The sequence below is a fragment of the Pleurodeles waltl genome, chromosome 3_1 (assembly GCF_031143425.1).
Source record: "Pleurodeles waltl isolate 20211129_DDA chromosome 3_1, aPleWal1.hap1.20221129, whole genome shotgun sequence".
NCBI lineage: Eukaryota > Metazoa > Chordata > Amphibia > Caudata > Salamandridae > Pleurodeles > Pleurodeles waltl.
The window spans coordinates 1,581,144,450-1,581,172,343 of record NC_090440.1 but is presented as its reverse complement, the minus strand read 5'-3'; the positions used below and the strand labels follow the sequence as shown (position 1 = coordinate 1,581,172,343).

Sequence of the window (27,894 nt, the reverse complement as noted above, 5' to 3'; positions counted from 1 at the left end):
GCTTTTCCCAGCTATCAATAGTTCGATATTGTATCTGCTGTAGCTATTTTATTTTCTCCAACACTAGTTAGCTAAAGTATAATCATTAGAGAATAACCATAATAGACCACAGATGCCAACATATAAAGGATATATGGGTGAAATGTTGTCAGTGGAGCATTGGGTTACGGATTGAGTGGTGGTATACAGCCTTTATTCTGAAATGGGTAACTGGAGCAGGGATACATAAATACATGGGATTGAAGACTTCTAAAAATACAAAACATGTTGCCCTATTATACATAGAAATAGTATGACATTTTAGCATATATTTGGACAAATATTCCTTTTTTGTCATACTAGTCCATAAAAGGCCCTCCTACCAACTGTGAACGTTTTCGTAGTGACTTTTTGTATACCGGTGCAGCCTGTGTTTTTATGGGCATGACTATACTTGCTCTTTGGAAATTTGTTCTGCATAAAGGGTATGTACAGCGGTACCATGGCAAATAGAATACTTATAATTAAAATGTATTACTGAACAAGCAGTCAGTATGGCAACTACATATTATATGCATGGCTTAATTTTAGCTCTTCTAGCTTGATTTTGAGTCTGTGAACTTTACGCAGAGTTGACTTGTTGTCTGAGCTTTTTCCCACTAAATATTTTTTTTAAACATAATCGGTGACCAGGTTTCTACACTTTCTCTATGAAATTAGGAGTCTCAAAAGTCAAGTCCGTATGCTATCTCTTTTTTTTAAAGTGTGTGATGCCTCTCCTGCTGTGATTATTTTAGAGTGTCTTTGTGATCTTGTGATTATGATGATCTAAATTTTTTCTGCTAAGCTAACCTCTGACTTCTTTCTCATTTTATCTTGCTTCCCTCAAAGATGGACCAATCAAGCTTTTCTGTAGGTTTCTTTTTCCTGCCTTTCATGTGCACCAGTTCATGTCATTTTTCATTTCCAGCGTACCATTAAACCTCATGCTATTTTCAGTGCAAACACAAAATTTAGTCTGAAGAGGAGCATACGGACCCTATGAAAAAGACGTTGAAAGCAATCTTCCAAGCCATCCTATCAGGAGAGCTCCTCATCCGACGCCTCTCTCCTCTCCATCACTTCCCCTTAATTCCCACACCACGGCTTTAGATGGCACACTCTTTTTTTCATTGTACCAAAAAGTGGTATATGATGTAAGAGTCCAAAGGGGTCTTTAGATTTTCAAGTGGTATTCCTCCACTCCTGCTGCCATGCTTTGCTTCCCAAAGAGAACGAGTCTAGTTGGGGTAATGAGAAGTAACTGTGGCATTGAAGTGAGCAACTAAGTGGTAGGCCTAGATGAGAACGTGCTTTTGTGCTTTCAGTAGAATCTGTAACGTTCTCTTACAAACCCCAACAATTGTCTACATTCGCTGTTGAGCACATATGTCTTAATTTGGAGTCATCGTACTAGTCTAAGGTTGACTCATTGCAAGACGTAACTACAACCTTTTTGTCTTGAACAACTTAATGCATTGGGGGCTATTGCAGGTACAGTAAAGTAGGCAAAAAGTTGTTAGCTGAATTGATTGATAGAAGGTTTGCACTGGAAATACTTCATTACCTCCACTATTTCATGTTGTCATTGCATGGATTTCACTTGTGTTTTGCTGGGCATATTGCATGCGTATTTTTGTGTCTGTTTTATAGTACTTCACTTAAGATGTAAAGGGTGCGGATAGATGCAACAATAACAACATGTTGTGCTAATTTTACCATCCAATACAGAGTGTTATTTGTTCATTGATAACATTCAATATGAGCTTATAGGTGATTCTGTCTTCCATACTTAGTCATTAAACAGTTATCAAAATATTACCCAAAACCCATCAAAAATGTTTTATTTAGAGAACTCTTACTGTTTTACTTATTGAGTTATGGAACATACTCTACACGCACTCGCGATCTTGGTTCACTGTTTCCAACAGGGTTCTTGCAGCACTCTCCTAGTACAGGTCCAAGGTAGAAGGTTAGACATGTCTCTCTGGAGAAGTTAAGGAGGCTTCGATGAGTGAGATGAAACCAGCCTGTCTCACCTTTGTCTTGCTCCTGTCAGCCTTTGCTAGGGGTCTAGATGTATTTGAAGGCAGACGTAGGATTCATAATCTCTAATGCGGCAATGCTTACTGATCTAGGGTGCATAAGTGTCTGATAATGTGGATTTCAGACATCTTTGCAGGGAAGGGCTGTTCAGAGGCATCATGATATTTCTCTGTGGTCTCAAAGAAGCTGATATCGCCCAAATGACAGCCGGTTTCACTGCCCTAATTGTAGTACATATTAAAGGTCTCTGGAATGTGCTCAGATCTTTAGATTTCTTATTGTTCTTTCCGGAAGAAGATGAAGATTTATTTCCTGGAGCAGATCCAAGGTTGACACAGATCAGGCTCATTGGCTGTGCAACTGTTATTAGTAACCTCTTTGCCTTCAAGGTTGTCTGACTCTGAAAATGACACAGGTCCAGGCGAGACTGCCCCCTGTGGTTCTTTATCTTGGGAGTATCATGTAGTTCCCCCAGTTATAACATTAGTTACTTGCACTTCTCAAATGCTGAGGTGATGTAAGTTAAATAAAACATCCTAATTTCAGTTTGTTTTCCTATGATTAATTTGCTAATGGCTTCAGTTCTGGCCTTGGAGAAGATTAATCCCCTCTCATGGTATAGGCGCCTGTCATCGTGAAAGAGGTCTTCTTGGTGAAGCCGGTGCTTCTGTAGCTGTTTCATCTTCGTGATGGCCTAAGGATATTCTCATAGGGAATCCGAAGTTGTTTAAAAGCATAATATGACATCATTTGTTGTTGAAATCTCGTTTTTTCCCATTTTATTAAAGCACAGTTTATAGCAAAAAAGGCATTATATTGTAAATTAGAGGTTTTGTTATCATTAGTTATAAATATCACAAGTTTATTGCCGCTGCTTACTTTTGAGTAACTTTTGAGCACTCTTAAGGATGCTCCCTTACATCTGCATGGGATGGTGGCTTTACAGCTTGCTCTTCCAGTCTTTTCTGGCTTTCATCCTTTTTGTCCGTGACCCTTGTTCTTTAGCTTTTTTATTAGAGACTGCAGGCGCAATTTTTCAAAACTGAAAAAACAGACTTCTTATAAGGTACTCTCAAATCTAATACAGTCCCTAGGTCACCGTCAAAAGCAACACAAGAAGTAGTTGAGCTGTCCCCATTTATAATCCCGCCTTCAAACCTTACACACCCAGGTTATTCATGCTACGCACTTGGTTGACTTTGTTAAGCTTAGATGTATTCTTGCAGTATGTTATGCTAAGTTAAGCTTTTAAACAGCACCTCGCCGCCCTAAGATGATCTTGTCACAATGCATTACTGTAGCCCATCTTCACATGAAATGTATCTGAATGGCATTTCCAAACAACGGACGTGTCCGTGAGCATTTTAAAGTTAATTAAAATGGAGGAAAAGTGATAACAGTTGTTTGGATTCAAAAGGCCAAACATAAATACACCTCGAGAAGGGCTGCCATTTTCAAACAAGTGCAATAGATGTTGACAGGATAAATATTTCCCACATGTTTACTGCGTATTTTCACCACCTCGTGTCCTCCAGTCTATGATCGCACGTCTGTTTCATGTTCAACTACCGATCTGTAGGGTATTGTGCTTTTATCAAATGGGTTGTTTGTTCAGCCTTTTGAACAAGGTCTTGTTTCCAGTCAGTTTTCAAAACAGGATCACGCATCCTTCACAACTCCAGCCATTAACTGTGCACAGATTGAAAATAGGCTTCATAAAGACTCTGTGTTCTGTAGCAAGTCGATATTTCTGCCTTTTTTTTCCAAAGGTCTCCTGTGTTTGTTTTCACCACAGACTGTCAGTGCTGTGTGCAGTTTATTTCATGCCAGTTAATCTTAAACACATTGGGGGTTATTACAACTTTGGAGGAGGTGTTAATCCGTCCCAAAAGTGACGGTAAAGTGACGGATATACCACCAGCCGTATTACGAGTCCATTATATCCTATGGAACTCGTAATACGGCTGGTGGTATATCCGTCACATTTGGGACTGATTAACACCTCCTCCAAAGTTGTAATAACCCCCATAGTGTCCATGACTGGTCTGTTTCGTCTCTCTCACCGCTTTTGGAACCTAGGATAGTTTCACTATCCAGAGCCCCACTTGTTCTCATAGAAACGAATACCTAAGCTTTGCTGCCCCATCCTTCACTGATTCATTGATTAAGGGTCTCGTTTTTGCCGATTTATTTAAGAAAAATACAGACAGAAAATACCTAATTTAAAAAAAATGGAAACATACAGAATTTCGTTGTCCCGCCGTGCTGTAAATCAGGATTGGAAGGCTGAGGCAGCTAGCTCTCAATACTGATCCATTAGTGAGTTTAAAAAGGTATGCTTTTCTAATGATGCCAATGTGTGTTAGAACTACAAAATGTGAGTGCACATTATTTGTTTAAATTAAAGTGGAAATAAACCAGCTACCACTTTATTCTTTAACCAGATTTAAGAAAAAAACAGATAAATACCAATCAAATTAGAAAAAGGTGATGCAGATGTAAAAAAAAAAAAAAAAAACACACGAAACTGTGAACCATAACTGTGACTGCTGAGTGCCACGCTGCTAATTTCCACCAAAGATGTCCTTGCTTTGCAGATGTTTTTCTTTTAAAACTGTCCCAGTAATTTTGCTCTTGAATTCTAGGTCTGTTTAAGGACGAACTGGAGCAGCATTGGTATCACAAAGTAAATCACTGTTGAAATAACTGCTGTATACAAGCAAATCCGGTAAATTAGAGTATTGCAGCAAATAACACGCGGGCCAGCCACCACAGGCTCCGTGCCTCAATGGTCATGGCCACTGATACGCTGCGCCATATCTACCACACTAAATTTGTGATTGATCATTTGCATCCATGGCTCACATCTTCCCAAAGCTCTTGGAGGACACTGCCAAGCAGAATGTACTTCAAGTATGTCAATCCTAACGTTTATAACACAAACGCTGTGCAGTGTGCTAACCTAAACCCTTACAAATTGTATTCTGTTCCTCCTGTTGTCTGGTTTAGGTATATTGGCCCTTTTGCTGTGCATGTAGGCCCAGAAAGTACCTCATTCTTGGGCTGGAAAAGCCTACTGCATCCTACTTTCACTCCTGTGGATCTGACATCATCTTCGTAGTCATCTTTCCTAAAAGTCACATGCTGTGGGTTTTCTTTTGGACCGCACTTAGGGAGTCATTACAAGGTCACCCGCTGTGTGCCACTACCTTCCGGGGAGAGGTTTAGTTAACAATGTCCCACATCACAAAGGGTGGTTGGTGGTGCTGTCTTTGGTAGTACCTTTCTGCATGTCTTTACATTTGTGTGCATGTGGTCCTGGTATTTCACAGTACACCGTACAAGGTTCCCTGCAACGTGCTGCTGCTTTACCCTTGCATATGTGGTGCACATCTCTTGCTATAAAGAAGGAGCTATATGAAATACACTAATTGTTGAGGTGAATTTAAAAAAAGCTGGAAAAAATCGGTCTTGTAAAGCATAATAGAAAAGAAAACACAAGCTGAATATGGCTAGATTCCACTGGGTGAGGTGTCGCCACCACACAAGTTAGGATCAGCATTGTGAATTGTGCCTGCACTAGTCCTTGTAGTACTTTATCTTGCAAAACTGATTGTATTTAATTTTCATTTGGCCCAATCTCGCATCCTTCATTAACTCCAAGACAACAACAAAAAACAAATCATGATTTGTAACCTTTGGTTGAAACCCCTTGTAATACACAAAAGAGAGGTCAGATGTACCTGTTAAAAATTAGGTTAAAACTGTGCCGTAAAATGTGAAAGCTTTCAATACTTTTCAGTGTGCATAAATAAATGTATGGCACTTATTATTTCATGGTGGTTCTTATTATTGAAGATATCTTGTCTATTACACAAGGACAAGCCAGGTCCTCGCTATGGCCTGTACCGTGCAGACCACCCGAGGGAAAGCACCTCTCCATGGTCTGGCGTCTAAAATAGGCCTACTCAGATTTGAACAGTCCTAACCTTGGATATATTTTTATATATTAATAATTAAAGACACATTCCACCGGTAATAACAGCCTTCTTGTTTCACTTAAATAGGGTTATGTCAGCCTGAATTTCTTCTCCTTTGAGGTGGATATTCCTGCATTGCGTGTCCACTAACAACAAACATGCCTGAATGATGTGTTGCACATTTCCTTAATTTTTATCATTTTTTTGTGCATGTGGTTTCAACATGTTTTTTTAGCTCTTGAATAGACCCTCACTTCTTGGTGTGTGCATGGTGTGGAGCACATTTAGGGGAAGTATAAGGAATCAGAGTCTTTGCTTGGGTTTTGTGAAGCAAAAACACCTGATCAAAAAGATGTGTTCGTTTTTTTCTTCAAGACCCATCATGTTTTCAGTAACTAAATCACAAATGCTAAAACATGTTTTCATAAAAGAAAGCAGCTGTTTCTTATCCTCATGCATCCCTTTTCATGTAAATGTCAGCTGGTGTCATGCAAATTCCAGCCTCGTTGTGAGTGCGCCAGTATCCTGAAATTGGACACAGCGTTTCCTTCCGATTTCCTTGTTCGCTCCTCACAATTTGAGCGTTGACCTGGGGTTTTCCCTGCGCAAATGTGAACAGGAAACCCATATTGGGTCTTGGAACAGTATGTTCTGTGGACACGCGTCTACAATTCCTGCCCTCCTTTGCGGGGCCAAGCCTCCCATCAAAGTTTGTTCTTCAATGGTGCAGATATTTTCATGCAGTGTGTAATTTTCTTCTGTCAATTGTCCTTAGCTGTGAAGATCAAGAAACCAATAAAAACCAAGTTCCGCATGCCTGTCTTCAATTGGGTAGCTCTGAAGCCCAATCAGATCAACGGGACGGTCTTTAATGAGATTGACGACGAAAGGATTTTGGAGGTAATGAATTAATCACATATCGAGATATTGCTACTGAATGACAATGAATGCAGTATATAACATTATATATTTATGTAACAAATTACCCTGGCAGTATATCTAGTGTGATTCGGTACACTCCTCCGTTCAGTGGTGGAATGTTACCAGGCCCCGCCTTAATGTTAGCCTTTGGGGAAAGAATGACATGACCTACAGGAGGGGCTTGCAATCCTTTTTTGCTTGGGACACGTTTAAGAGAAGCATTTGCATCTCTTATTGCAGCAGTCTCAGCAACGAGAACTTCCAAAAGATTCTGGAATATTGATGGGTGTTTCTGTGAATGCAGCATTCATCAACAACCTAAAGGCGCTTTCCCTCGGTGAGCTTTTCAAGTTTGTTACACCAAAGGCCCTTTTTCAGTGCTTCATTCCTATCTTCTTCTGTCTCCTGCTTCATCTAATATATAATTTTGCAGAAATACCATTTCCGTGGGCCTTAAGCGAGTTACCTGAATGGTAATAGTTCTCATCTTTTATCCCTTAGCACAATGTACACAGGTAAGCCTTTTAGCTGTGCTTTACCCGCTATTTATTATGAGTGGCCTCTTAATTATGATGGGGCCGCTAACTATCAGAATAATGATATTCGCAGAAACACCTGGAGAATTCTGCTGCTGAAACACACCGAACTCTGTGTAGGAAAGTAGGGGGAGAAATGGGGAATTGGGACCTGGAATTACAAATTCCCTTGGTAAGTGGACCCTGGTAAGGAGATGCATTTTCCCCGCCCCCGGGGTTACCATTACCCTCAGTGACTCCACCGATGGGGAAATCCAGGGGATTTATTGCACCGTTTGAGGGTCTTGCTAGAGAGCAGTACACTTTGAGGAGACTCTGGTCACTTATTTCTGTCAGAAATGTGTTGGTACATCACAGGATGCCGGCACTGTGGAAGCTTGACGAAAACATAGGAAATATAGAGACACAGTCCTGCTCCTGCCCTTTGAACCAGTTCCCTAATAACATACTGAGAACTTTGGATTGGACATTTGACCAGACCCCAGAACATGCAAAAGTGATGGTGGCATGGAGCAAGGCCATGCCCTCGGATGGAGCTCATAAATCTCTGAACCATAACTTTAATAATTCCACAACAATGCAGGAATATCTGGAACCTGAGGTACCTGAGGTACAGTGTAGAGAAAGCCTATTGTGGGCCTGTTGCCCCAGAGGTTGGATGTGGCATTCAGCGCCTGTATGGTATCTGAAAAGTACGCCGAACACCTGCGTGGGATCTCTAATGTACACAGGACACCTGTACAAGTTCTTTTCTTTTCAGTATATCTCTGTCGTGTTGAGATTAGTGCTGCTTTAGTTAGTCCCTAAAGTCAGTACGAAGATGTCAGAATTTGTGTATGTTGGCTGACATTGCACCTCGGTGAGAAAAAAAACAGTCTGTGGGTTTTTTAAGTTTTAGAAATGTCAAACATAAGTTGAAGTAATTAAGTTAAAACCTAACTCTGTTAAGAAGACGAATCTTCGATAGATCACACAGTACTTGCGAATACCCTTTACAGTGCTTAATGTATTACAGTTTAAATTTAGAATTTCGTACAACAAATTTTAACTCACCAGAGCTGAGATCCTGAAATTCATCTTCAAAGATGCTACATTAATAATAAAGAGTATGTACGATTTCGAAATATGTTACCGTACTCCAAAGCTGTAATTTCCCTTCATTTGCCGAATGGAGGTGAATGCAATGACACAGCGACCTTTCAAATGTGACCAACTGCACGTTTATCTGCATTTTCAGTGCTAGATAACTGGACTGATGAAAAGCAATTGAAAGAAGCGGTTTCTTTAGCTGTATTAAGCTTGTTTTTCTATCGTAGGATCTAAATGTGGATGAATTTGAAGAAATATTTAAGACAAAGGCCCAAGGTTCAGCCATTGATGTTACGTCAAGCAAACAAAAGGTAACGCCGAAAGGATGCAATAAAGTTACTTTACTGGAAGCAAACAGAGCCAAAAACCTCGCCATCACACTGAGGAAAGCAGGGAAGACATTCGAAGAGATCTGCAAGGCTATTCAGACGTAAGTAGAGGTCATTGGTGGAAGACTGGCATTTAATGTATACACGAGATTCCTGTGAAGTGAAAGTGAATTCTGTACCTCTGAAAAAATATAACCGGGCCCACTGGGTTAACTGAATTATGCAGTAAGAATACGCAGTTTATGTAGCATCATGCACCGCATTCTATGGTAATTATTTCAATATTTGTCTTTGTAACACATGTTAGTTCTGTCTAATTAGGACTAACCTCATTAGTACCAGTTTTAGCGCCTGACTAGAGCAAGCAGAAACTAAACGTTGATCAGTTAACCTTTGCAAAGTGCCTGCAACTGTGCAGTGTTTTTTCCTGTAACCTTTGATCCATTTCACCTTGAAACATTTTTTTCTTGAAATCTTAAAATTCTGCTGCAGATGGATTATGCGGCAATGTGTATTACATCTACAGTTATGGGGAAACAACTGGCTGCAGAATCGCATAATTGCAGCAGCCCTCTGTATAATCCTTTAAATACTTTTAGAAGATCCAGAAAACAATATGGAATCACCTAAACTTCCATAAATCATAGACTTGCCTTGTGTGTGTGTATACAGTACTTGCTAAGTTAAATCAGACGTAGTGCTACAGTTTTTTCATCTTTTGATTTTATTATTAAAATGTTATGTATGATATAATTATTAATAGAGGCTTTTAACCAGCCATCATCATCCACTGGTTTGTTGCGTCATTCACATTTTATTCCACCCTCTGCAGCATAAGCAGCCTCCAATGGCTCGGTCCCCTTTCGCCATTTGCTAAACTTCTTTGTGAATGACTACCTTCTGCCCTCTCACAAGCATCAGGGTAGGTCCCTTCAGTGCCCGTGACTAAGATGGCAATGTGCACTTTTTAAAACCAAAAAAAAAAAATGTGTTTTTTCTTATAGACATTTTTTGGATAGATATTGGCGAAGGTCCTGCAGCCCCCAACAATAATTTTTAATTACTTGTACTTTGTAAGATACAATGCCTAGTTAATTGTTTCCAACCCTTGTTGCTCTGACCGAATATGAAGAACATTCTAGGTGTGTAAAATGGCAGGTGAAATTTTCGAAATTAATTGGATGCCTGATTTATTATTTATATTTCCAATTTGGAATCGTGTACTGAACGGGTGCCTGTTACACAGTATAGCGGCAAAAGGCGAGTTGACAGGTTATTCAGCACCATTACTATTCACTTGTTCACACCATTGACAACTTTCTGGAATGCCGGTAATTATTTACAAAATCAGAAAAATATTCAATAGGAATGTTCTGTCGGATGGCTACTCATCTAACTCCAAGCATCAGTCACCATCATGTTAGTCTCTGTGTAATCACTGTGTTCCAGTCTCACTGCCGACATCCCTTGTCTTCCAGATTTGACCTGAAGACATTGCCAGTGGATTTTGTTGAATGTTTAATGAGGTTCCTGCCCACGGAAAACGAGGTGAAAGTCTTGCGGATGTATGAGCGGGAGAGGAAGCCCTTGGAGAACCTGTCCGATGAAGACCGCTTCATGTTGCAGTTCAGTAAGATTGAGAGGCTGATGCAGAAGATGACCATCATGGCCTTCATTGGCAACTTTGCAGAAAGCATTCAGATGCTAACTCCAGTAAGTGACCGTGGCCTGAGATCAGCCTAGGCATTAGCAGTCATTCATTCTGGAAGTCGGTTGGTTTTCCGCCCAGTCCATATTTCAGAATGATTCTTTACGCTATGGAGAGAATGGATTGATGAAACATTGCAAAGTATATATAGCACCCTTTTTTTAATTAGAAATCATTTTGTGTAGGTATGTACCGCAGGTATTAACAATGAATTCCTTTTAAAAAAAAAATAATAATTTAAGCAAGCTGATTTTGCACTGGTTTTGCAATTTATATAAATTGAGCACAATATGCAAGAGAGTTGAATATATTATGATTTGAGCCCAGTTCCATCTTTCACATTTGAAAAATTAAAATTTAGTTTCTCATCTTCTGTTTATACAAGCGTGGTGCAAATGAAGCAAACCTGTTCAGCTCTATCTGTTGGGCTGGTGCAGATACCGTTTGCACCATTCCCTGTCACACAAAAAGCAAAAGTGGCGCAAATGGATTTGCCCTGCTTTTTTGCCACACTCCAGAGCTTCTCTAACACAGCCTCAGGTCCTAGGGCTGTGACCTTTCTAAACGCCTTATTGCATACGTCCAGATTCGATTACATTTCTAAAATTGTTGACATAAATGGCAATTATGACATGGGCTAGTGCCGCATTTACAGAAAATACAGGCTATAATGTATGCATATTTAGCATTCTGAATGGCGACCTAACAGTAGTGCCTTAAATTAACTGTTGTTTCGCCCTTACACTAGTATTCGACACTCTGGTTGATGGGAAGATTCCACCACATGCTGCGCCTCGCTTTTTTTTGTCCCCCACCTTCCCACACTCTGCGCAAAATGTTTCTTTGCCCCCACAGTTCCTGGCACCTGCCCCAGAAGCTCTTCTGCCCCTCCCTTTGTGACTGCCTATGAGGAAAGTGGCTACCATGCATTTCCGGTGACGTATTCACCAACGCAGCACTGGCTGTGGCAGACTGGCCTTCTATGCAATTCAAATTCATGGCATCCATTCATATGTTCCCAATTTGTTGTTTCCAAGGTTAGAAGCTCTGCCTTGTTGCCATAAATTATTTTAGTCTAACAGTAGAGTCCCGACCCACCAAAATATAACAATGTAGAGTTGCTCGAAGTGCCCTAATTGTGAATGTAGTCACGATTGATGTAAACGTGTCCTCAGTTTACTGCAGTGTGACGAAACTTCGGTACGTAATAGACCGTTTGTGAAGTGTTCTGTCAGCCATTCCAATCAGTTATTTCCCTCTTGAAAATTGCCTAATTGGAAATGTTGCTGGCCTGCTCAATTGAGCAGTTCCTAACCACGGTTGCGTGCCATTGGCAACTGTTTTTCCGAATGTTTCCTATATTTATTTTCATTTTGCTAAATATTTTAAACAACTAAGCGCTACGTCTTTGGTAAGGACACCAACCAGTATTTCCAAATTATGACCACCTAGTTTATCTTCTCCATTCCAAGTGTGGGGAACTAGTGCCACCACGTGGACATCGTTAGAATACGCCAAGGTTTGGTTAAATGAAGCTCAGTACTTGAACAATTCTTTCATAAACCAGTCAGTGATGGTACTTTCCAGACTACGTGTTCGTCACCTGTATGCTTCATTGTCCTGTCCGCTAGGATGAGATTGTGCCACTGTGCTGTATTTTAATGACTGAACATATTTTTGGCAGTTTTGTTCAATTACCCTCAAATGTCCGAGTTGGGTTTAGCTGGTACATGCGTGGTAAGTCTGTCTTCGTAGCGGGCTGGTCTTGTATTTTGTGCTGCTCCAGCAGGACTTGGGAACATATTTAACCTTAACTTTAGATGAGTTTCACAGTGGTACAGAAACTACACTGTACCACTCTTCCAAAGCACATACCTTCAGTACATTGAGTGAGAATACAAAATATCTTTATGCCGAACTTACTGTGCTGCTCTGGAATCCAATAGTTCCACCAAGACATTAAACCTTCTCTTGAGTAGAGGTTCCCATTACCGCCCTCTTGTTAGTAGAAAATAGAGTCGGCAGAACAAAGGAAGAGAAGACAGATGGATTCCTTCTGTTAAGTCTCCGTACGCACCAGTACGTTGGGGGTACCCTTATAGACAAGAGCCTATATTGAACCTCCCGTAGACAGAGCCTTGGCCTCTCCTTTGATTACAAACCGCTGATCTGTGATCTCAGTAAAATGAGGCCTTGTTAAGCTAAACGAAAGGTCTTTAAGGACAAGCACATTTAAGATATGGCCCAGAGAGATGGAGAATCATCAACCAAATCCCTACGAACAGAACTACTCCCTAAAGGAAGAGATCATGATTTTGGTTCATGAAATAATCCTGTACTCTTCTAGCTCTGCCATCCCACATTGTGGGATATGTGTCACATGACCCACAGAGTCCCAGTGTCCCACCTGCACACCCACAAACACGATGCTCAATCAAGTAAGTACTTTGTATGCCAGAGAAGGAAAGCGTCACTGGGGCCTCCTTTGCTATCAGTGTTAAGAATGAGCATACAGAGAAAGCTTGCACCAGCAGACGCACTGTCCTATTACCAGAGAGGTAAAATTCATATGTCCCGTCAAATAAGTCATACCCAGAATCAAGGATGAGTCACGCGACAGTCTTTTGACTCCTGATTGCACTCTCGTATTCATAGACATGGTGTATAGAAAGTCTAAGCAGAAGTATGTGCACTGCCCCCATAGTTCAATAAATGCGACTGCCACAACCACGTAGAGGATCGGGAAGATGAGCCCCTTAAAAGTTAGTGCTCTCCCGGGAACTAGAAGTTCAGAATGCTTCTTGATAAGGTTGTCTTTGTTGCCACCTATTTTCACCCGCTTTGAAATGGGTGGAGCTCGATAAAATGTAGTTACTCACCTCCTGTGATAACGCCCTTAGTGGCTAAAGTTAGGGAGTGTGATCTTCCTCCATTCAAATACCTTCGGCTCTGGTGGGTACAGCCTATTGTATGTGGTTGTAAGGAACTTTGGTGTGAGGCCAAATTTAGCAACATTGTTGGGGCAGGATAGAGTACATTGGATGACCTTACATGCTCCTTCGGCTTTACGACAGGTAGCTTTTGCTTTACTTTCAATCCCACCCAAAAGATGGCACCGTTCCAGATCATTTGAAATGAAGGGCATTTAGGATATTGCATAGTTTATCCTGATTTTTCTTTTAATTTTAATAGATTGTTGGGAAATGGGTAATATCCTCTGCCGGAGAGTGGTGTGTGTTACAGATCTAGGATGCTATTAAAACAACTAATTCATCGTTTTACACATAATATGCATGAGCAAAATGTCCAATCTGTCACTATGCAAATTTGATTACACTGGGTCAGACAGACACATCTTTATTAAAATGTTTATAATAGAACAAAGACTCTACAAGTGTCATACATAATAAGCAATAACATTATAAAAGTACTGTAGGAAGTTGGTTCTGTATGTGCTATTTCAAAGTAAGGAATAGCATGCACAGAGTCCAAGGGTTCCCCTTAGAGGTAAAATAGTGGTAAAAATAGATAATACTAATGCTCTATTTTGTGGTAGAGTGGTCGAGCAATAGGCTTATCCAAGGAGTAGTGTTAAGCATTTGTTGTACATACACATAGACAATAAATGAGGTACACACACTCAGAGACAAATCCAGCCAATAGGTTTTGTATAGAAAAATATATTTTCTTAGTTTATTTTAAGAACCACAGGTTCAAATTTAACATGTAATATCTTGTTTGAAAGGTATTGCAGGTAAGTACATTAGGAACTTTGAATCATTTCAATTGCATGTATACTTTTCAAGTTATTGACAAATAGCTATTTCAAAAGTGGACACTTAGTGCAATTTTCACAGTTCCTGGGGGAGGTAAGTTTTTGTTAGTTTTACCAGGTAATTAAGACACTTACAGGGTTCAGTTCTTGGTCCAAGGTAGCCCACCATTGGGGGTTCAGAGCAACCCCAAAGTCACCACACCAGCAGCTCAGGGCCGGTCAGGTGCAGAGTTCAAAGTGGTGCCCAAAACGCATAGGCTAGAATGGAGAGAAGGGGGTGCCCCGGTTCCGGTCTGCTTGCAGGTAAGTACCCGCGTCTTCGGAGGGCAGACCAGGGGGGTTTTGTAGGGCACCGGGGGGGACACAAGCCCACACAGAAATTTCACCCTCAGCAGCGCGGGGGCGGCCGGGTGCAGTGTAGAAACAAGCGTCGGGTTTGCAATGTTAGTCTATGAGAGATCAACGGATCTCTTCAGCGCTGCAGGCAGGCAAGGGGGGGCTTCCTCGGGGAAACCTCCACTTGGGCAAGGGAGAGGGACTCCTGGGGGTCACTTCTCCAGTGAAAGTCCGGTCCTTCAGGTCCTGGGGGCTGCGGGTGCAGGGTCTTTTCCAGGCGTCGGGACTTAGGTTTCAGAGAGTCGCGGTCAGGGGAAGCCTCGGGATTCCCTCTGCAGGCGGCGCTGTGGGGGCTCAGGGGGGACAGGTTTTGGTACTCACAGTCGTAGAGTAGTCCGGGGGTCCTCCCTGAGGTGTTGGTTCTCCATCAGCCGAGTCGGGGTCGCCGGGTGCAGTGTTGCAAGTCTCACGCTTCTTGCGGGGAGTTGCAGGGTTCTTTAAAGCTGCTTCTTGAAACAAAGTTGCAGTCTTTTTGGAGCAGGTCCGCTGTCCTCGGGAGTTTCTTGTCGTCGTCGAAGCAGGGCAGTCCTCAGAGGATTCAGAGGTCGCTGGTCCCTTTGGAAGGCGTCGCTGGAGCAGAGTTCTTTGGAAGGCAGGAGACAGGCCGGTGAGTTTCTGGAGCCAAGGCAGTTGTTGTCTTCTGGTCTTCCTCTGCAGGGGTTTTCAGCTAGGCAGTCCTTATTCTTGTTGTTGCAGGAATCTAATTTTCTAGGGTTCAGGGTAGCCCTTAAATACTAAATTTAAGGGCGTGTTTAGGTCTGGGGGGTTAGTAGCCAATGGCTACTAGCCCTGAGGGTGGGTACACCCTCTTTGTGCCTCCTCCCAAGGGGAGGGGGTCACAATCCTAACCCTATTGGGGGAATCCTCCATCTGCAAGATGGAGGATTTCTAAAAGTTAGAGTCACCTCAGCTCAGGACACCTTAGGGGCTGTCCTGACTGGCCAGTGACTCCTCCTTGTTGCTTTCTTTGTTCCCTCCAGCCTTGCCGCCAAAAGTGGGGGCCGTGGCCGGAGGGGGCGGGCAACTCCACTAAGCTGGAGTGCCCTGCTGGGCTGTGACAAAGGGGTGAGCCTTTGAGGCTCACCGCCAGGTGTTACAGCTCCTGCCTGGGGGAGGTGTTAGCATCTCCACCCAGTGCTGGCTTTGTTACTGGCCTCAGAGTGACAAAGGCACTCTCCCCATGGGGCCAGCAACATGTCTCTAGTGTGGCAGGCTGCTGGAACCAGTCAGCCTACACAGATAGTTGGTTAAGTTTCAGGGGGCACCTCTAAGGTGCCCTCTGTGGTGTATTTTACAATAAAATGTACACTGGCATCAGTGTGCATTTATTGTGCTGAGAAGTTTGATACCAAACTTCCCAGTTTTCAGTGTAGCCATTATGGTGCTGTGGAGTTCGTGTAAAACAGACTCCCAGACCATATACTGTTATGGCTACCCTGCACTTACAATGTCTAAGGTTTTGCTTGGACACTGTAGGGGCACAGTGCTCATGCACTGGTACCCTCACCTATGGTATAGTGCACCCTGCCTTAGGGCTGTAAGGCCTGCTAGAGGGGTGTCTTACCTATACTGCATAGGCAGTGAGAGGCTGGCATGGCACCCTGAGGGGAGTGCCATGTCGACTTACTCATTTTGTTCTCACTAGCACACACAAGCTGGTAAGCAGTGGGTCTGTGCTGAGTGAGGGGTCTCTAGGGTGGCATAATACATGCTGCAGCCCTTAGAGACCTTCCCTGGCATCAGGGCCCTTGGTACCAGAGGTACCAGTTACAAGGGACTTATCTGGATGCCAGGGTGTGCCAATTGTGGAAACAATGGTACATTTTAGGTGAAAGAACACTGGTGCTGGGGCCTGGTTAGCAGGGTCCCAGCACACTTCTCAGTCGAGTCAGCATCAGTATCAGGCAAAAAGTGGGGGGTAACTGCAACAGGGAGCCATTTCTTTACAAGTACTAAAATATTAATCAGCAGAACGCATCCAGGCACGTGTTAAAAACAACTTAGAGCAAAAAAGCAAGGATTTATGGTGTCCTATAGATGCTTTTAAGAAGCCCCCATACACTTAATTATTTTTTGATAATTACAGAAATAACATTGGAGAAGTTTATACATTTTTTGTACTGCTGATGTATTTTTCTCTATGAAAGATGACACGCTTGACACACTGAGGCCCTCATTTTGATTTTGGCAGGCGGCAGAGGACACCCGCCAAACTCTTTAGGACAGAAAACCGCCACTCCGGTTTTCCGCCCACTTGCCCTATTATGAGTTTCCCGCTGGCTCAGCGGGAAACAGGCCATAACATTGACACCGAATCGTAATCGAGCGGGCAGCAATGTTGTGGTGTATTGGGTGCAAAAGCACCCGTCGCACTTTTCACCGCCTGTAATGCGGACAGTGAAAAGCACGACAAGACTGTCTTTGGGGGCCCCTGCACTGCCCATGCTAAATGTCATGGGGTCCCTGGCACCCCGTCTCTGCCAGCCTTTGCATGGCGGTGGGACCGCCATGCAAAAGCCGGCGAAGAGTGGACTTGTAATCCCCAGGCCAGCGCTTCTTGCTCGCTTCCCTGGTGGATTAAGACCTCTGCCACTGCCAGGCTGTTGACTGGTGGCAACTCGGTGGTGCCGGCGGTCGGACCATGACGGCTCCGCCAAGGTTGTAATGTGGAGGCCGGACTGTTGCTTTGGCGGCGGACCAACCTCCACCGCGAGTCTGGCAGTCCCAGGACAGCCAGACTCGTAATTAGAGGCTGAATCATAGAGTCTAAAGTCAGTTACATTAAGTAAAAATTTGATGCAGTGAAGTATTCACTTCAGCTTGAACTGAAAATGTGAGTGAAACATGAAACCATATAGCTAGTCACCCTACCATATGTTGCCCCCCTGTTTTCAGTCAAAATGTACATATAATGTTACTGAGGTGTCAGTGTGGAATTGTGTATTTAGTTATTCTGCAGCAAATAAGTCACCGCCAAGCTACTTGAGGGCCAGCTCTTTTATACAGTTAGGCATAGTCACAAGTATGGGCACTAATGAATTAAGGTTAATGTCAAAACTGAATTAATGAGCGGTAGAAAATCTGACTAGGAGTCAATAGCCGTTGTAGAGTCTGATCAAGAGAAGATAGGGTTGCAATCTATGGCTTGATTGCACATGACCATTATGAGCAATCAAAGACTCATTGGAACAGACCTGCTTTCACTAGTTTTCTAGAAACCGTCTGGTCAAGTCCAGAAGTTTATACTCTGAAGGGTCAGACAACTTGTCTTTACAGATTTCCTAGGTCTTCCTCAGTCGCAGAGCCTTAGTTGGTGTGTAGCCAAGGGGCATCTTATATAGCTATCGGTCACCCTTAGGTGTACTGCAGAGGAGTATATACACTACACCAGAAGTTTGCAAACTACAGGCTAATTGTGTGTGCATGTGTTTTCCCATATTCAAACACGGTCTATCCCAACAGTTCTTAGTTCAAATCTACTCGTGATTTTTAGGGAGACGCACGTCGTTTCTTAAAGTATTCTGGACATGGTATGACTGTGATTCACTTGAATTCCATGCGAGGATATATTGAAGCATCGACAGCTTGACTCCTTTAGACCATTGCATTTGTTTGGTTGGTGAAAGTTAGATTTGAGATGGAGATCACACCCAATTTGTTAACCTTTGAGTAAGTTGAAAGTCTGTTCCAAGTTTTAATTGGGTGGTAGCATCATGGCCTCAGAGCAATCCTCAGTGAGCGCCTCCATCATGGGCTGATATAGGCAGAGGTGGTTTTCTGGCTTCTAGTGGTAAATGTAGCCCATGCAGCACATTGAGATGTTCCCCGGGTTCTCAGGGAAGATCTGGTTACGGGTAGGGGTAATTTCAGCAAGGTTGCCTTACATTACACTTTTAAAAAGGCATGTTAACACTAAGGAGATACAGGGGGTCATTCCGACCCTGGCGGTCATGGACCGCCAGGGCCGGGGTTGGAGGATGCACCGCCAACAGGCTGGCGGTGCATCAAGGGCAATTCTGACCGCGGCGGTAAAGCCGCGGTCAGAAAAGGGAAACCGGCGGTTTCCCGCCGGTTTTCCCCTGCCCCTGTGAATCCTCCACGGCGGCGCTGCAAGCAGCGCCGCCATGGGGATTCCGACCCCCTTCCCGCCAGCCTGGTTCTGGCGGTTTTCACCGCCAGAACCAGGCTGGCGGGAACGGGTGTCGTGGGGCCCCTGGGGGCCCCTGCAGTGCCCATGCCAATGGCATGGGCACTGCAGGGGCCCCCTAACAGGGCCCCACATTGATTTTCAGTGTCTGCCTAGCAGACACTGAAAATCGCGACGGGTGCAACTGCACCCGTCGCACACCAGCAACTCCGCCGGCTCCATTCGGAGCCGGCTTCCTCGTTGCTGGTGCTTTCCCGCTGGGCGGGCGGGCGGCCTTTTGGCGGTCGCCCGCCCGCCCAGCGGGAAAGTCAGAATTACCGCGGCGGTCATTTGACCGCGCTGCGGTATTCTGGCGGGGGAACTTTGGCGGGCGGCCTCCGCCACCCGCCGAAGTTAGAATGACCCCCACAGTGTCTTTAACAACTCAAATGTAATTTTCAAACTGTCATACATATGTAAAGCCGTTAATATGTTTGATTGGTACATATTTCACATGGCTGTCTTTCTGCAAATATATATCGCTACATTTTCCCTTCCTTTATTATGTTTTTCTGTTATTCGTTTGCAGCAACTTCATGCCATAATAGCTGCATCTGTTTCTATAAAGTCATCTCAAAAGCTCAAGAAAATCTTGGAGGTAAGCAGTTGTTCCTTTTAGGAATGTACAATGTATAGGCTACAACAACATTCCCCTAAAGCGCAACATATGCAAATGCTGGTTGAAACAAACTGCATCAGTGTTTCACTCTCTAATATTTGGTCATGTTTGTATGACATGTTTCATCTTTTCCTCTTTTAGATAATCCTGGCCCTGGGTAACTACATGAACAGCAGTAAAAGAGGTGCAGTTTATGGCTTTAAACTACAAAGTTTAGATCTGGTAAGTGAAAAGTATCAACACGCCCACAGAAGTCACGTGGGGTATTTCACAACATGTGCTTCTGCAAAAGTGAGGTTATCAACATTTGATCAACATTTGTGAATTAATTACCAGAAGTAGATTGTGGTCTGAAAAAGAGTTCAGCATATTAAAACCTTTAAAGTGTGAACTTTTAGAAACAGTAACAAAATGGATGGGTACTGTACCAAGGCGTCAAGCTGCTTCTGTTGACAACTCTGATATGGTTTTCTAAAGCCCATTAAACTTGAATTGGTTGGATTACTTGTGCAGTGCCATTTAAGTACATAATGTTTAGAGTTATATTCAAACTAATCTACCTGCATTTTATATGATATTGAGTGTTCAATCCCTTCTCCTTTTATAAGTGAAGCTCACAGAAGAGCAAAGCATTTTACATTTCTTATGAAATGGCTTATTTCAAAATCATAACATTCTAAATGGCGAGACAATGTCCATAGTTGTTTGATCCTTTTTAGGTTGAGCATAGCAGCGCACAAGCGCTGCCTTTCCGACGTGTTGGTATGTATCTGGGCTTTTAACCACGCCCACCTCACGCCCATTACTATCACTCGTTCATGGGCTTGCCTTTCAAAAATCCTTTTTTTCGTTGGTAACTGCTTTATGTTTGTCCCTCCTTAGGACGGTTTTGTTACCACCTTGGCCATCAGCCATGTTACATGGATAATTGCACTATTGCCGATAACTTTGGCTGCGAGCGGATGTTTTTTTCCTTTTTCCTCTATCCTTCGCGCTCACGGCGGTGCTTTGAATCAGCTCATTTATGTCAACTGTTTTACGTTTTATTTTCAGTTTGTGTGGCAAAAAAGTTCCAGTTAAAAATTCATAACGCTAATAGCTGTAACTAAAGCAAGCGCGAGACCCATTGCATTGCAAATGCTTGTTTAAGGTTGTGTGCAATAATTTAGCTATTTCATGCAGTTGCTGTAGGATGTGTTTTAAACAACTGGAATATTATTTTTTACCCCTTAAGCCATCTGGAATCCTCAGAAGGAGTGCTGAAAGTCACTGGGGGAGAGGGGGAGGCTAAGAACTCCATATCACTGACAAATTACTTTGACACTAGCATTAGTTCTAGTGCTAAAGTGTGCCTCTATGATCTAAAAGGTTTGTGTCATTAATACCAAACTTTAAAGCGTTGCAGGGGGTAAGCTACAGGGAGATAGGAGACAAGAACGTTTATTACTTAGGACATTTGCTGGGAACAAACTGCGTTCTGCACATGGGTGACCGTGTGAATACAGTGTTAAAACGTCTCGGGACATAGGCTACCATTACGGTTTGCACTTCTATTGCATCTCAAATGTGATTGTCAGCTACAGTGCTCTGCACTTGCATACTTTCCAGCACTGCCACTCCTACCAGCAAGGTCGCTGCCTTTGTCTAGTCCCTTAATAGGGGGAAGTTCTTTTCCTACTTTTGTCCACACATAACTTTATTCTTTTGCAGACCTCTTTTTCATAAATTGTTTGTTATTTGATCAGAAACAATACTTCGCTCATTAAACTCAATCCACTTTTTTGAGAAGGGTAGAAGACATGTGTTGCTGCATAGAAGACAAGCGTGAGGGTGGCGAGTTTGTGTGCTATAATTGCGATACTCCACATTCAGATCTTGTTCAACAGATACACATCCAGTTTGTAAATAATGCCACTTATGAAAAGAAACATTGGAAAATGTATGTGCACACAAGTGCACTTTCCTGAGCTCTGGAAAGGATTACTTTTCTTAATGGAAGCTATAGATATTTTTAATATGTCACCCTGTCCATGGATTACTAATATGCACGAGATGTTCCATATACATAACATGTAACACTGCTTCCTTGTATTGGAAAGTCCTTAAATGTTCCTTATCTGCAGGTCAGCCTGGTGCTGTGGCGAGGGCTTGTCAACTTCAGCGTCTCCTAAAGTGGGCGGATTTAATTTTAGTTCTCTCTTGCTGGGTTGGCTTGGCTTTTACTGATAAACTCAAAGTACATTTGGTTAATGGCTTAAAGGCATCTTTGTTTTTACTTAACTTTTTTACTTCTTCAAATAGGTAGATATTTTCAGAGCACAAAAACATGCAGGACAGACTCCGCAACCAGAAAGTGTGTTTGACCGCATGTTGGGAAAACACTCAAAACCTTTCTATTGTACCCATCTTACAGAAGGAATTTGCTCTCCCTGATGTGACGTTTTCCATAAGTAATGTGCACCGTAGATGTCCAAATTCAAAATGCCTGCCAAAGGGACATAGTGACAGGCATTGATTCCACTTTTTCATTCTTGCAAATAAGATTTAGGACTTCATTACAAGCCTGGCGGTCACTAGACTGCCAAACTCTTGGATGGGGGTCAGACTGACACCTATGCGCAAATCCGAGTGCCTCATCACAACCCTGGCATTTGGGCCACCAGGGAACCGCCAGCTCCACCAGTATCTAGGATCCCAGTAGTCTGGAGCTGGCAGTGGTTCTTATCTGCCAGGGCAGCGCTGCAAGCACCACTGCTCTTGGGATCACGACCCCCTTCTCCACCAGCGGTCTTATGGCGGAAGCACCACCATGAAAATGCTGGCAGAGGAGGGGTGCAGGGGACCCCAGGGGGCCCCTGCACTGCCCATACACTTGGCTCTTGGATCTTACAATAAGGCCATTATAGGCAGCGGCCTTACAGCACTAATAAAAATAGCCTTCGGGGGGTACCAGGTTGCAGTAAATAACCTCAGGAATGGCTTTGTTGCTAGTAGAATAGTGAACACTGTTAAAAGGATAACCTATTTAGACTGGGGCTTTGAAAACCCTTTCTCCAGAACGCTCCAAAGAGATTATTGTTATAAAGATTCCTTACAGACCCAGAGAAACATCTTCCCTTTCAGGGAGCCCTTTTGGGCTCTGGCTCGACATTGCAGATGTCAGTTGTTTACCCTATTATTAATTATTTCAAAATAGGTAGACGTGGCTTCGCCTCCACCTAGAGCAGTAATATCACCTCACCTCAAGCTAATGTGTCATTACGCCTTCTAGGAAACTTTTACATTTGAGAAGTACACTCAAATTATCACTCCTGTCACATTCAGTTATTTATTTACAATATGCATAATGTACAGAAAACAATAATTTACCCTGCTTTTCTCAGAATATGTGCACGATTCGCATGCATCAGCATTTGTGTGCCTATGTTCATGTGCATTGGCATTTAAAAAACAGACGTATCTGCGTTGCCAGTGCTTACTTTATGGCCAGTCAGAGAGGAGACGCCACCCGGAAAACATAAAGAAAATATAATCACTGAATATGCGCTCACTCAACCCTTAGCGAGCCCCTTTGGTGGCTTCTAATTATTGCCTGTTATATAATGGACAGCGTCTGCAGCGGAGTCTAAAAGTATAATTACGATAAGAAAAATCCCCTCTCTTTGGTGTGTTTTTTCTGTTCCTGCTGCGTCAGGCTCGCCACACCTTTGTTTGCTTTTGTTGTTAATGTTATTGCTATTATTTCCTGTGTAATAACGTTTTTTAGAGTCGTTCGCTATTAAAATATTTCCACTTTAGATACGTATGTTTTCTTGGTTCAAACACTGCTGCATTACCTACTTTAACTATTGTTTGCAGCTTTTAGAAACCAAGTCTACGGACAGAAAGCAAACGCTGTTGCACTACATATCAAACGTTGTGCGAGAGAAGTACCAGCAGGTGTCGCTCTTTTACAACGAACTCCATTACGTCGAGAAGGCTGCAGCAGGTACGCATTCGTTTGTATTGATACTGTATTTCTGCATACAGTTGCTATCTGCGAATCATTATTTGTACGATTAACAAGCACTAGGGAATAGGACTATCCATTAGAAGGTTCATAAATATTTATGTTGTTTTTTAAGACTCTCCTTATGTAAATGAAAACACGTCAACCGATTTAACAACAGTACTGGTTTTAGAATATGCCATCATCTACATTTCACAGCACCATTACTCGAAAACTGCCGTGGCGAACGAAATATGCGTTTACGCCGTTGGGTAATTTGTGACTGCTTGGATATTGACAGTTATTTTCTTCCGTTATTTTCTAGTCAGTGTCTGCATGATTTTCAAAAGGACAGTTGATTTTAGACCGAATGTATGCAATTACGCACAGAAAGCACTTCTAGTATTTGGAAAAATAACCGCTTCACAAACCTTCTTTTACATGTCCTACAATAATAACATTGAACTCGGCATCCTACACAAATCTTTCAAAAGTAGGCACATTTTATTTCATTTTTCTGTACAGACTTCTCCACTTACACCTGGCCCGTTCAAAAGTAAATTGGGTGCATAGGTGAGACTAGATAATGCATGTCAGAAGTGTGTAAAATAACCTTACTGAACACATATCAAAAATATAATGAATTTGAAATCTGAATAAAAACCATGCATCTTCCATTTAAAAAAAATCTCATATCGTTTCTTCACTTGGAAAAAATGCCATTCTTTATGCATAGTTCTTACACTAATATACACAATGCTCCCATAGTTTGAAGGGCTGCTCAGATCACTTAAAACGCTGGAACCTATTCAGCAATAAAAACCCGTAAAAATACGGGTAGGACATGTACATGTCCTCCTGAACGTGCTTTTACAAGTTTGTTTTTGCAATTTACAATGACTACCAGAATTAAACTGAAAAGCTTCACCAGACACAGGTTTCCAGGCAAGCTCTCGGGAATGGTCCTATTCTCATTGCAGGGACATAGCCTAGATCTCTGAGCAGAGCATATGGAGCCTCCTCTGCAAATGTGCATTTTTTTTTCATTAGATAAACTATTTTCCCCATGGAGAAAACTTTTCATGTATACCTCAGAAAATCAGTGGGTGAGTCGTACCCCGCCCCTTCCAGGAAAGGGGTGGGGAGTGTTTAGCCTTACTGGCCCACAAGGCCCAGCACAACAAAGGACCAACACACATCAACAAATGCCTGACCTTCGACCAACCGACCAGACACCTCCAATTAGCTTCGCTCTCCCTCGCAAACACCCCACAGATCAGTCGAGCCAACAGCAGAGGACGCTCCTTCTGGCACTGGCAGCCAAGGCTTGGTACAACCTCCCCTACACCTCAGGATCGCATCATCACATTTTTCTTCTGAGGATTTCTCTTCATTTATGATGGAGAAATCTGCAGTTCTGAGTGCATTCATGCTTGCAGTATTTCTTTGGGGATTCCTGGAAGGCATAAAAAGGTCTTTTTCTTCATAAACGTATGTTTATGGCTGAATATACTGCTGCATAAAACACAGAGTATTGATATGGAAAGTGATTGCTCTTGCCCTTTTTTGAAATGACAACGTTTCTTGAAATTACAAAGCCTCTTGTATAATATGTTTAAAGCCCGGTGACAGTCCATTGCCTGTATATACTACACAGAGGACACAACCCCAGGCCAGACTCAATGACTTGGACCTACAGAGAGGCATATAGTATGGACAGAGCTTTTCTGCAAACACGTATAGAGATAAGAATAAGTACTCATAAGGGCAGTTAGTAACAGTGCCTCATATTTAAGAATAACGAAGAAATGGAGCTGGGTAGAATTGGTGTGTATTTTGAACACATAAATATCAAGAATATACGCGAAGGGTGACAAGGGTGCTTATTATGACTATAAAATGCAGATATGTGGCAAAATCAATATTTAGGACAGTGTGCATTAGTAGAACAGCGAACGGGCAATACATTTTATACCTTACATATTTCAAACAGAGATGTACTTAATAACACCTGTGTACCCACTCTAGGTTATGTCTAAAATAAAACACGTATGTATGTGATAATATGTGCATTTGTGTGCCTATTTTCATGTTATGCCAAATTTTATCATGATTGCAAAGTTAATAATTGCAACCACATTTTAACAAATCAGATATTTAAGGTTGTGCTTCTTGTGCTGCTTTGAGTAGCATGTTGATGGTTTGCACGGTTTCATTTTCTTTCAGTCTCTCTGGAGAATGTCCTTTTGGATGTGAAGGAACTCCAGCGAGGAATGGACCTTACAAAGCGGGAATACACTATGCATGACCATAATGTTATGTTGAAGGAATTCATTCACATTAATGAAGGAAAACTGAAGAAATTACAAGACGATGCAAAAATATCTCAGGTATTCTTTTTGTTCCATATTTTTGTCACATCAAGTACTCCAAAGACCATGAAAGTTTTTAATATAAAACTCAAAACATCATGCAGAGCATCATGGCCAGACAGCAGTCATAGGTGGCTGCTTTTGCTTAAGCATGCTGCCCCTAGTACCCGTGAGTGCCCTGAATGTCAAAGGCAATGTTTTAGTATGGCGGAGTTCTATAAAGAAGGGGTTGTCACGTCCTGTATGTAGTGTTCCAAAGGGCAGTTTTGCTCCTACACTCTTCCAGGGGACACTTGCACCCCTGCAGCTTTTCACAGGGCAGTGCCCTTTCCCTCAGTGTTTTACATGGCTCTTTCTTTTGTGTTTTTCTGGTTCCTTCCTAGTCCCTCAAGGCATTCCCTCTGCATTTTAAGAGGAACTTTCTGTTCTCACAGATTCTTCTGAAGATGAACACAAAGCCTCAGAGTGGCTAATTACCCCTCTGTGATGCTTGCAGTTCAAGGCAATCAAGAATGTGTTAATTTAGGAATAGCATAAGTGTGGAACTGAGTTTAACGTTCTTGGGCTAGCTTTCAGTATTTTACATTCAGGTATCATAAAACATAGGCTAGTCTGATTTTTTTTTTTTTTAAGTAATTATATTGTGACATCATTTTAACGAATGCTCATTTCCAAACACTGTGATTGAAACATGCTTAGAGTCATCTCTCTCCTTTACAACAGAATCATTAATTTCCCAGACACAGCTCATAACCCCCCAGAATACAGGGTACGTGATTCTTGGTTCTACCCCAGACCATACTTTTTGCATCTAACCCAATGCCGCGACTCTGATTACATATTTCCTAAGGTAAACACCCTACTCTAGACTTGAAGGATAGAGGGGTTGGGTCAACCAGGCCACCTTTTTCAATTGATGATCTGCCATCTTTTTGCTTTTCCATTATTTGATCTGACTGTCATTCACAAATGTCTCCAAATGTTTATCTCTCCTTCTTTTTCGGTCGAGTGCACAAGTGCTTTTTGACCTGTTGTAAGTATTGTGTGGGATTTTATCCACACCAGTCTAACGCCCATCACTTTCACTCGTTCGTGGGCTTGCGTTTCAAAAATCCTTGATGTCATTGGTAAATGCTTTACATTTGTCTCGTCTTGGGGTGGTTTTGTTACCGCTGTGCAGACTGACCCTCTTATATGGATTATTGCACGATTGTTGATATACTTCAGCGTGGGCAAACATTTTTCTTTTGTCTCTTCCTTTGGTGCTCCATTGTGGCCATGGCGCTCGCAGCACAGACAGTGTAGAGCAGAGCAAACGCCATCTGCAGTATTGAAGCACTAGTCACATTGTTCACACTGTTACCTAATCAGAATAATTTCTTTTGGCTCTCCCTTCACACTCCATAGGTTTCACAAAAAACACTTGTAATTGATAAATGCTTTACGTAAAAAACACAGAAATCCTCCAAGCGGCTCTCCCGACACTGCAGGAAAGCCAATACTGCAATATTCACTGCGCTCAGGAAATCTTGCCCTTTGTTCTAAGCATTAGAGTCAACATATCAACATATCACGACATTCGGGCATTGGAAACTGGCCCCATAATGCTTTGCAGGGCATTACTTTTACTAAAAAAAAAAATGTTCATTACTCAGCCTGTGGTGGTTCTAGGACAATGGGACCACCTTCAAAACATTCACCACGACGTGCTCTTTTGGTCTACATCATCTCTGGGTCACCACGCTAGTTAGTGGGGACACCAAAATAATAACCGCTCCCACCATTCAATGTCTTTTTAAGCACTCTAATGGTTGTAACTTTTGTTTTACAGCCGGGAGTAGTTTGTGTTTTAAAGGGTTTGTTTGTAATTTCATTGCAGTAGGCCTGCTAGCCAAAAAATGTGTAATGCGCTATGCCCTCTGGGGGCTAAA

At 42.5% G+C, this 27,894-nt stretch overlaps 1 protein-coding gene across 6 annotated transcripts in view; it reads left to right on the top strand.

Annotated features, from left to right (window-relative positions):
• Positions 1–27,894, top strand: part of FMNL2 (formin like 2) — a 469,979-nt gene that overhangs the window by 401,414 nt on the left and 40,671 nt on the right. For all 6 annotated transcript variants that reach the window (XR_011201574.1, XM_069225173.1, XM_069225177.1 and 3 more), the window contains exons 16-22: positions 6,820–6,944; positions 8,818–9,020; positions 10,398–10,632; positions 19,514–19,582; positions 19,745–19,825; positions 23,462–23,591; positions 25,818–25,981. Coding sequence is in view for 5 of the 6 variants with exons in the window: in XM_069225173.1 (XP_069081274.1) it covers positions 6,820–6,944; positions 8,818–9,020; positions 10,398–10,632; positions 19,514–19,582; positions 19,745–19,825; positions 23,462–23,591; positions 25,818–25,981 (1,007 nt within the window). In the remaining variant the exon portion in view is untranslated. The remainder of the gene's footprint in view (positions 1–6,819; positions 6,945–8,817; positions 9,021–10,397; positions 10,633–19,513; positions 19,583–19,744; positions 19,826–23,461; positions 23,592–25,817; positions 25,982–27,894) is intronic.